The sequence below is a fragment of the Panthera leo genome, chromosome C1 (genome assembly GCF_018350215.1).
Source record: "Panthera leo isolate Ple1 chromosome C1, P.leo_Ple1_pat1.1, whole genome shotgun sequence".
Taxonomy (NCBI): domain Eukaryota; kingdom Metazoa; phylum Chordata; class Mammalia; order Carnivora; family Felidae; genus Panthera; species Panthera leo.
The window spans coordinates 72,509,440-72,520,931 of NC_056686.1; the positions used below are offsets into that span (position 1 = coordinate 72,509,440).

Sequence of the window (11,492 nt, forward strand, 5' to 3'; positions counted from 1 at the left end):
AACTCTGTCTCTTCTTGCCAGAGGAGAAGGAAGTAAAATATATTCTGAATTAAGAATTCAGTTAATTTAAAGATTGGAGATATGAAATGATTGAAACTCTGGGATGGATATGCCCCTTGTATAAAGGAAAAAGCTGTAACTCACATCTCAGGAAAAAAATTCTTCCTTCTGTGGCTTTAAGTCTAGCTGTTTGATCTTTGGCAAGTTGCTTAACCTCTATTGGCCTCAGTTTCCTTATATGGAAAATAGGACTACAAATATTTATTTCATAAGTTATCATAAATAATAAATGAAGTGACACATAAAAATCAGAAAGGGAAGAGAAAGTATGCCAAGTTTCCTGGGCTCCTCGTTTGCATTGCTGTTGTCTTCTGTAGCCATAAACACTCCCATCTGTATTTAAAGGTAAGAGTGGTGCCTGCCACCTAGTGTCCTCACTCTTTCCTCACTGCCTCAGAAATGCAGTGTGCTACATGAGGCAAAAGCTCAAATTCCCATCCCTACTGGGAACTGTTCTTCTGGTGCCCCAGGAGTTTCAACTACACCACTAAATTAAAAGAGTAGAGAGAGGGGTGCCTGGGTGGCTCAGTCGGTTGAGCATCCCACTTTGGCTCAGGTCATTGTCTTGCAGTTCATGAGTTCAAGCCTTGCATTGAGCTCTGTGATATCTCAGAGCCTGAAGCCTGCTTCAGATTCTGTGTGTATCTCTCTCTGCCTGTCCCCTACTTGTGCTCTGTCTCTCTCTCAAAAATAAATTTTAAAAACCTTTAAACATTTTTTTAAAAGAATGGAAAGAAAGTGTGTGGTATTGGTGGTTATTAATGGCTTGGAAAGAAGAAATACAACCATATGGGGTGTTAGAATTGGTATCACAAAGGGCATTAATCAAGGGAATAGAGAGATCTCCACATAACCTCACTGATGAGAGGGATGACTGAAGCAGATCTGGCTATTATGATGTCAAAACCATAAACCACAAAAGATATGTTGGGAGATGGCTGGATGTGTATTAAGTTGCTGAAATCACTCAGTCATAGCGGATTCGGTGGCTCAGCAATGGCAAAATTGACCAATTAGTACTGAATAGACCAACTAGCAAGTAGATTCCTATTTAATTCATAAACATGTGCTTTTATTGACTCCCCCCCCCCAAATTATTGTCTGGAAAGGCGTTGTCTTCACGTCTATGACCAGAGTTAGAAATAATGGGGGTATGTCTCTGGTTAGCAATGATAAAAAATGTGACTATTCTTAAAAACGTTGTTAGCAGTAAAGGAATATCTAATATATGCACAAGCATATCAGTGTATATCCAGGTGCCCATTCTTCACCATACACAATGTCCTAAAAACGATGACCAATTACACGTTATAAATAAAACATTAGCAGATCACCATTATGTCTGGGAATGTATACAGGCTAGGCGTTATGGAAACGGGTTACTTCCTTGGGTTTTCATTATAAGTCTGGGGTAAAATACTTGTTAAAATTCAGCACCAAGCATGTGACATATCTCTGCTATAAAGTTAATTTCTTTTGTATATCTTTCCAGAAATTGAAGTCAAAATATATTTACTAAGTAACTATTAATACTCAGCACAGTGCTAAACATTATATAAACATAATTTAAGATGGTCATTGCACTCCCAAGAATTTATAATCCTATATTAAGGGGAAAAAATAGTCAAAAACACAGTTTAACACCATGCCATCTGTACGGTTTGGAGAGGCCAGGTTCTTATCCCAGGAGCCTGGGCAGAGCCTTTGGACAACAAAAAAAGCACCAATCTTGTGCCTACTTCCCTGCACTATATTCCCTACATGCCTAACAGCCTGACCTGCACACTCTTCCTCAGACATCTTTTCATCATGTTCTTATATAACCATTGTTGAACACATTGTCTTTAAAAATTGTTAAAAATGTGCTGTTTCTGAGGAAGCTGCAGTGACAGCAACTGTTCTTCCCATTATACCCTCCCCTAACCCTCAGTTATGCTTCCGAGCTGGAAGAACACTTAGTAGAAGAAACCTAAAACAATCCTTAGGGGATAGCTTGGATGTCAAATGAAGAGAGGTAGTAGGAATTGTTCTCACTAGTGAAGAGAGAGCTCCCTAAAGATGGGACCAAGTCTTCAACTTCCTCTGTCCTCAGTCTAAGCCCAGAGCTTTCCATACTAAGAATTTATTGGTAAAGGTGCTAATGAAGATATAAGCCTCAGTAACTGGAAAAGAACAATTACTGGGAAATAAGAAATAGGAAGGAGTGTAGTCTAGTGGGAGGCTGCGTAGCATAGTGTTAAGGTACTGGGTTCTAGAATCAGACACAGCATGTTTTACCTGTGTAGCCTGAGACAAGTTACTTAATTTCTCTCACTTTCTGATTTTTAATCTGCAAAAGTAGATAGTAAGAATAGCTACCTCAGAGCATTGCTGAGAATTGAATGAGGTAAAACACAAAGAGGGATTAAAATAGTGCCTTGTCCATATTAATTGCTTAGGAAATACCAGCTTTTGTAACATTTTGGAGACAGAAGGGACCTTAAAGACAAGCTAATCTGACCTTCTTGTTTCAAACGTAAGGGAATGAACGTGAGAGTTTAAGTGTCTTGCCCAAGGCCATAGAACTACTTTCATTGGCTAAAATATACTGTTAAAGCAGAGTTAGAGATGAAACCCAGAGAGATACATACCTAAGAGGTCAAAGATGCAGAAAAGGCCTGATTTCTCTTTCTCACAGCGACAGGGGCAACACAACTACCGTAAACAGAAGGAGCCTCTCCATGAATGTATGGGCTGAGTTTGTTTTCAGTCTTTGCAGTTTCACAGCTGTCCTGCATAAAGTTTAGTAGGTGCTCATGGTAGAAAGTGCATGGGATTTGGAGTTAGAAGAAAGAATTTGGTTCCAGCGATACAAATTTCTAACTGTTGACTGTGTCACCACATTTAACCTCCGACTCCCCATCTTTTTATTTTAAATTTCACAGAGGGGGGCTGTACATGTGGACAATCTTTGTAAATGCTAAGGCTTATGAAATATTACTTGTTTCATTATCCAGGAGAAGACTCTGGGAGAACCTCATGGAGAGCTTTCTCCATAGAGAACCACAGACATAGGAACAATGGACATGTTCCACTGTGAGTGTGGAGTAGATGGTCAGCCTCGCTTCTTATCCATGTCTGTCCACCTGTATATGAACTGCAGCAGGGAGCAACTCAGCTCCAGTGCTCCAACTCAGCTCCCAGAGGGAATTGGCTGATTGATAAATTTGAATATAGAGGCTATTTTCTTTTTACAACCTTCTCTAAGGGTGCTTTCCTTTAATTACTATCCAGGAAATAGAAATAGTCTCATTATTAAAAAGTAGTATAGATTTGGAAACTGTTCAAAACACAGCCATCAGAAAATTTTCATTTTTTAATTAAAACTTGGAATGTCCTATGGTTTTCATTCCTTAGAACAAAATCTTTGTTTGGAGCTGCTTTGTCCATTGTTAAATGTATTTTTAGCCATTTCAGATAAGAATTATGATCTTATTAGAGTGTTAGTACTATAGGTGGTTTCCTTTTTTGCATCTAGTGATTCTTTGTTATTAATTTTATTTTTGAATTGGTAATACATTCACGTGGGTTGAAAATCAAAACAGCACAGCAATGTGAATGTAACACATAAAAACGTACTGACCTGTACACATAAAAAAATGGTTAAGATGATAAATTTTATGTTATGTGTATCTTACTCCAGTTTGAAAACTCAAAATAATATAAGGAACATCAAAACAATTAAATTTCTGCCCTCAGCTACTCCAAATTTGGCTGTTCTATAACATGCAGTTTTCTTAACTTAGCACAGTTTGCCTTGAATTAATGTTTACCATTTCACATATAATGTGAGAATCTTTCAAAAATATAATTCCGTGTACCCTTCTGTCATCTTTTGCGGTCTCGCTGGCATTTATCGTATGTCTACATTTTTATAAAGCCCACAATGCATTGGTATGGTTTTTGTTATAAACAATCACTTGTACTTTTAAGAAATTTTAAAGAGAGAAATTGACCCTTTTTAGTCACCCAGACTGTCAGCATTTCTAGTCGTCTTCCTTGCTGTAGGTCTGAATTTTTATCCAGCATCATTTCCCTTGTTGCTCAGGTCTTTGAGTGAAATTCTCTCAGGACTCATTTATATGAAAATGTGTTTATTTCACCTTAATTTTTTAAAGTACATTTTCACTAGATATAGGATTCTTGGGCAATAGATTTTTCTTTCAGTACTTAAATAGGTCATTTCATTGTCTTGTTTTCAATTTTTTTCTTATGAGAAGGCAACTATCATTCTTACTATTATGTTCCTAAGTGTAAAGTCTTTTTTCCCTTTGACTATTTTAAATTATTTTTATCTTTGGTGTTCAATAGACTGACCATGATGTGTCTCAGTGTGTTTTTCCCATATATATTCTTTTTGGGGATTGCTGAGTTTCCTGGATCTGTGCAATATTCTTTCTGACCAGATTTAGAATATTTTCAGCTATTATATCTTCAAAAAATTTTTGTTCTATTCTTTTTCTTCTTTCTTTCTTGGATAATATTAACATAACATAACATAACATAACATAACATAACATAACATAACAATACCGACACTAAATGGATAGGACAGTGGGTCACAAAGATCATTGAGATTATGTTTGGTTTTTCTCTTTTTTTCCTGAGTGCTACAATTTGATTTCTATGCACTTGTCTTCAAGCTTACTGATTATTTTCTGTTGCGTCCAATCCACTCTTAATCTCCTATTTTTTTTAATGTTTATTTCTAAGAGAAATAGACAGAGGGTGAGTGGAGAAGGAGGCAGAGAGAGGGAGACACAGAATCTGAAACAGGATCCAGGCTCAGAGCCCAATGCGGGGCTTGAACTTGGGAATGGCGAAATCGTGACATAGGCCAGTGGGATGCTTAAAACTGAGCCACAGGCACCCCCCCCCCCCCCACACACACACAATCTCTATTCTTAAAGCATGGCTCTTCCAGTGTATGGATATTTAAGGGCTAATAACCTCCTCTAACTTGGCAACACTCACACTCCAAAATCTATATCTATACCTATATATCTATATAAAACTCTGCTCAGTTTTTCAGCCTTCTAGCTATTATTTGTCTCTTGAGTTCTTAATGTTTCACCCATACATGAATAATTGGACGTCTCCCGATGACTTGAAAAAAGTATATAGAGTTGGGGCTGGTCCTTCTCCAGCTCCTTCAATTTTTAGCCCTTCTGGTAATCTCTTCCTCTGTCCTCTGATTTCCAGATCCAGAAGGTAGCTTTCAGATCCAGCTATCTGTACAGGAGAGGGAAGTGCCTTCAGAGGAAAAGCTGCATAAACATGGATCATTCCTACTCTGGTTTCCTTTTTTTTCTTTTTTACGGATTGTAACTCCTCTTGTTTCTGCCTATTTTTATCTGAATCCAGTGCTTCAGTGGCTTTGTGTCGTTGTTCTGTTTTTTGCTTTCTTCAGAGTTCATACCCACTATCTGCTGGAGAGTTAGTCTAATAGAAGCCACTTAGCCATTACCAGAACTCAGAATTAAACTTTTACCGTTGACTTAAGTAACATATACTTTTGTCACTTAACATTTATGCTTATATTTTTCTTAAGAGGATATTCCCCATGTAGAAGTTTTTCATTTTATGTATTCAAATTTATCAATTTCTTGTTTATGGATACTGAATTTTGAGTTTTAATTATAAAGGCCTTTCCTACTTCGAGACCATACTGGAATTTACCTATTGTTTCCTACTAAATACTTAATATTTTTATTTTTTACTCCCAACTTTTTGATAATTATGGAGTTTATCCTGAAAAAAAAGGTTTGTGATATGGATCCAATTTTATTTTTTTTACAAAATTGTACCCAACTGTCACAACACCATTTATCAAGAAATTTGTATTCCCCCGCCCCATAAATTTGAATTCTGTGTCTATCATATGCTAAATTCCTGGTTGTATTTTGGCCTACTTTTAGATATTAGTTTATTCATGTACCAGAACTGTAGGCTTTAGTTATAGAAATATTATAGTGTTTTTATATCATATAGGTTTACTCCTTCCACACTGCTATTTTTTAGACTTTATATGGCCAACCCAGATTATTTATTTTCTGTTCAAGTTTTACAATAAGCTTGTTAAAATGGAAACTAGAAGCAATTTCAATAGAATCATGTAAAATTTACAAAATAACTTAGGGAAAAATAACATCTTTATTATGTTGAATCTTCCTATTCCAAAAACATAATAAGCTTTTCCTCTTGCTTAGGTTTCAATATGAGTTCTTATATAGTGTTTTAAAGTTTTGTTCATACGCAATTTTTTGTTACGTTTATTTCTAGGTATTTTGACTTTTTGTTGCTATTCTCGTTAGTCATTTATAATAAGCTAGATAACTTACCCAAGTGACTTAACCTTTCTATTTATATTTTTTAATTTCAGCTAACAGCTATGAAATAAGAATGAGTCAAAGCTTACAGAAAATTCAAGATGACTTTAACAATGCCATTCTAGTGAATATATCAAAGCTACTAAGTCCTCAGCAAGCTGGCACCAAGGAGATATTTACATTCTCACCAAAGCTTTTCACAAATGGACCTGACCATCAACCTGATGGAGAGACACAAGAAAGCCACAGAATTTATGTGGCAATACGAGCAATAGATAAGAACTCCTTAAAGTCTGCTGTATCTAACATTGCCCAGGTATCTCTATTTATTCCCCCAAATTCTGCTCCTGTACTTGCCAGAGACCATCTTATATTGAAAGGAGTTTTGACAGCAGTGAGTTCAATAGGAATCATTTGCCTCACTATAGCTGTAACACATTATATTTTAAACAGGAAAAAGAGAGCAGACGAGAAAGAGAATGGAACAAAATTAATATAAACAAATGTATAGAGTGCCTTCCTTCTTAGATATAAGATCCATGGCCTTTGCACTTTATAAAAACATACCAATAAAGTCAAATTGACATCAGAACTATTAAAAATGCTTTGAGTTTTTGTATAATACAGGTCAGATTTTTATAGGCTAAACAGACACCAAAAAATATTTTATAACACTCATTTTTGAAGGAAATTAGGAAACTCTTAAGCTTTGGCTATGGACAAAATAATAAAAATTAGTCACCAAGGTAATGTCTTTAAAAGCAAAGGCAAGGGCAAAGTTGAACTAAAGAATCAAGAAAAGCTTGTTTTATTGTAGAGGAAAAATAGCCCCAAGTAGAGAAAAGGAGTTTGGTATAACTGTCTATATGAAGCAATTGTTCAGTTACTTTGATTAAGTTTTCATTCCTTATCTTTTCAGAACAGGTTGCTTATTTATGACTAAAGATCACGCTGCATTTTATATATGAAGCCCCTGTTGTAAAGTTCTTCACTTCTTGCCATTTGGTTAACTATACTAAGATCAAATCCCACTGCTAATGCTCAGATATATCTTTGTTCACTGTAAGAGTTAACATTAACATGTGGATATTATCCTTGTCCCCTGACAGAGATTTGATAACAGAGGTCTATTGAATTTATTGCGTATAAGTTTCTATTCTCATCAAAGCAGCTTTCCAAGTTATTGCCTTGGGTGTTATTTAATAAAAAAAAAAAATGGTTATAGCTCTCATAAGGCTTTAAGTAAAGAAGGAGACATAGTTCTGAGCTTATTTTAACACATACATGGTCTACACAGTTTTATCTGAGTTCAACCAAAGAAGAAGCCATGGGGCGGGGGGGGGGGGGGGGGGGGGGACATACTGACCTTTAGAAATGATTAACTGATTCTATCTTTTGTTTAAAGAAGACTCTACAGGGGCACCTGGGTAGCTCACTTGTTTAAGCACCTGACTACAGCTCAAGCCATAATTTCACGGTTTGTGAGTTCGAGCCCCACATCAGGCTCTACACTGAGAGTACAGCCTGCTTCAGATTCTCTCTCTCCTTCTCTCTCTGCCCCTCTCTCACTCTCTCTCTTTCTCTCAAAATAAATAAACATTTAAAAATAAATAAATAAAGAAGACTCTAGGAATCCTTTCTCCATCAAAGGTTATTTACCTATGGGGGTCAGAGGTGAATAGAAACACAGGTCACAAGGAAATAAAAATCTTCTTTCATCTAATTTTAATATCCTTATGGTTTTAAGATTATTGAGCAGTAGAATCATTTGCTTTGTATATTAAAGAACTTTAAAAATTTATTGAATAAATACAAACAATAAAGTGGAATAGATCTATTTTATAACCAGGTCCAATTAAGAGTGAAAATTAGATTAAGTTCTGGAGAAGGGGGGAGAAAACTGGGTAACTGGGACAAGAAGAAAGAGAAAGAACACATAAAGCCTGAGTCGGAGACTCAAAGCAGTGCTGAGGGGTAAAATGGCCAGAAAATCTCTCACCCAGGCTGCCTCCTTGCAGTTCATACTACATCCCACGTGTGACCTGTTAATGTTCTAAATCTCGTAGTGCCTAAAGTTTTCCAGATGCAGACTTCAAGTCCCCACTTGGCAGTCAGTCCCTTCTTCCTCTATTGCCATCATGCTTGCTAGTCTGGGATTTTCTTCTCCGTAGCTTCCATGAGCTGGAAATATAGAATGCTGAGATAGGGCATGGTGGGTTTTAAGTCTTTAAGTGTTTTCCTCATTTTACAGATAGGAAAATAAAGGGTTAAGAGAGCACTGCGCAGATTAGCAGCAGAGGTATATAGGAGTAGAGCCCCATTCTTATATTACTCCTTTACTCTGTATTTAAGAAGGTGTGGGAAGATCGTGAGGATTATGCCTAGAAATATTTAACTCTTTTAAGAGCAGTTAACAAGAGAACGAGTCTAGTTTTGAGGAACCGGATTTGTTTATTTTTCCATCTTGTGTGTACAGGAGTCAATAAATGGACTTAAATCCCAAAATTAGTGAAAGAGGCAAAACAAAATAGATTAAAGATGTTAACATGAGTAGCTGAAATGCATTGTAGCAGGGTAGAAAGGGTGATCTCATAAAGCAGGTAAAGCAAAAATGTTCAGTAGTTATGAGGGAATGAGGCATTAGACAACAAGAAAGATATAATAAATGTGGTAAAATATTGATTTAGAGATCGCAGCAATCATCAATAGAATAGAGCCACTAAAAAGGATGTGACATTGATCTTGACCAAATGGTGGGAAATAAAACAGACAAGAGTTGAGCCAAGGAGTATGAGGAATTGTGGTCACTGGTGAACTACCGCATGAATAGTGACATCATTGAAGATTTGATCTGAGATCGTAAGAGGAGGAAAAATGTGAGCCAGTCAGTTATCTGGAGGGGGAAGAGAAGACTAGGTAGATATTATTATTATCTTCCAATGCCAGTATGGTTGTTGTTATTCAATAAATAGAAATTTGTTTTGGAAACTGAGAATATCCCCTCTATTTTTTTCTCTACTCTTAAAAGAAGGATAGCAAAAGAAGTTTAAATCTGAATGGAAGTAAGAGAGAAGTAGGAGGTAGAAAATTTCTAGGGGATGAGTTAATAGAGTCTATGCCCTGAGCAGATTGCTATTTATGTATGCACTGTTGACTGCCCCCCAAATATAATTTACACATGCATGTTAGTATCAGAAAGTCTTCCAAAAAAAAGTTACTTTATTTGCTTTAGGATTTGCCCTCTGCTATAATATAATGATTCGTAGAAGAGTTGATCCTGAAAAATAGCATTCACTTAAAACTTAATGTGACAAATCCAATTGCACTAATGGCAGGGTTGTTCATATGAAATGAATCCTCTTGCTAACAGGTATAATTCTCTCTCTCTCTCTCTCTCTCTCTCTCTCTCTATCTATCTATCTATCTATATCTATCTATCTATCTATCTATCTATCTATCTATCTATCTATATATCACAACTTGTTAAAGGTATTAGACACCAAAAAAGAAAAAAAAAAGTAGGTAGAAACTGGTAGAAACCCTTGAAAAAAGGGAAGAATTCTAGATGAGACCCATATTTAACTAGCTTTTCCCTCTGAAGGCATTCCCAGTTTGCTCACAGCATCTGGATAGAGCCCAAGCAGAAAGCGGCAGTCTTACTGGATTGACAAGCTGAGGTAAGAGTTCTGGGTTGCCAAAGCAGTTGGAAATTGAGGGAGAAATTCCCCAAAAGGAAGCAATTACAAGGGGAAGCTCTCAAATCTGTATCCTCACAATCCTTAGGTGAGTCCTAAGCTGCAAAAGAATCTAATAGAAAACAAGAGCTTGGAGGCTAAAAGAGTTAAACATAGATTTCAGTAACTGCCCAGTACTAGGGAGAAAAAAGTTTACTCAAGTTACAGAGGGTTGGTAAGAACCTTGTGTTTTCATTGAAACTCCAGGAGGACCACATTAGGGATAAGAACCAAGTCCCCAGACTAAGAGTTATGCTGTAGAACAAGAGCAAAACTGAAATAGATCTGCTCTCACAAAGCCTAAAACCAAGTCTCCACAGAATCAAGATGATTCACCAATAATTAACTACTGCTAGAAGAAAACATATACTGATTCTCTACATCACACAGTATATAATAAAAAATTAACAGACATGCCAACAAGCAGGAAATGTGTCCCGTAACTAATAAAAATCAAAATCTGTTAAGAGAAGATCCAAAATTTATCCAGATTAGAAATTAGCATCCAATGAGTTTACAATAACTATTATAAATATAGTAAGTTATAGGTAAAAATAGGAAAAAGTAATGAAAAGAGAAGAAATTTCAGGAAAGATGCCAAAACTCTAAAAAGAAGTAAATGAGAACACTAAAATAGAAAAATACAATGTATGAAAGAAGATTTTTGTAATGGATTAACAACAGACTGGTACTACAGAAGAAATGATCAGATGATTTGAAGAAAGAAAAATGGAAATCATGCAAACTGAAGGAAGCATTTCATTTTTTAAAAATGGAAAAGCCAAAATGATAGGTGGAACACTATCAAAAAGTTTAACACACATAACAATTAGTCCCAGAAGTAGAAGAAGAAAAAAGGGAGCATAAAAATATTCAAAGAAATATTGGTTGAAATTTTTCCAAATTTGACTTAAACTATCAGCCTATAGATCTGAGATCCTCAGTAAACCTAACATAGGATTTATGCAAAAAAAATAGCACCTCAGTATATAATAGAAATAATGACTGATTACTCATCAGAACCAGTTGAGACCAGAAGACAACAAAATGACATCTTTAAGTGATAGAAGAAAAATCTGCCAATGCAGAACTCTCTATTGAGCAAAAATACCTTTCAAAATAAAGGCACATAGATAAAAGCTGCAATCGTGTTCATCAGCAAGAAATACCAAAGTAATTTCTTTAAGCTGAAGGAAAATGTCTGGTGAAAATACAGATCTACAGCATGGAATGAAGATCATTGGAAATGATAAATAGGTAAATGTAATATATTGTTGGTTTTCTTTTTTTACTTTCAATTCCTTTAAAAGGCAATTGACTGTTTAAAGTA

The 11,492-nt window shown here is 35.8% G+C and overlaps 1 protein-coding gene across 13 annotated transcripts in view; it reads left to right on the forward strand.

The window, feature by feature from the left end:
* Positions 1-7,077, forward strand: part of CLCA2 (chloride channel accessory 2) — a 64,710-nt gene extending 57,633 nt beyond the window's left edge. For 6 of the 13 annotated variants that reach the window (XM_042952472.1, XM_042952471.1, XM_042952474.1 and 3 more), the window contains one exon: positions 6,482-7,076. In XM_042952472.1, coding sequence (XP_042808406.1) covers positions 6,482-6,927 — 446 coding nt within the window. In that variant the 3' untranslated portion in view covers positions 6,928-7,076. Of the gene's footprint in view, positions 1-5,301; positions 5,396-6,481 lie in introns of all 13 variants that reach the window. The other 7 variants (XM_042952478.1, XM_042952479.1, XM_042952480.1 and 4 more) reach the window with 3 other exon arrangements.
* Positions 7,078-11,492: the final 4,415 nt, after the last annotated feature.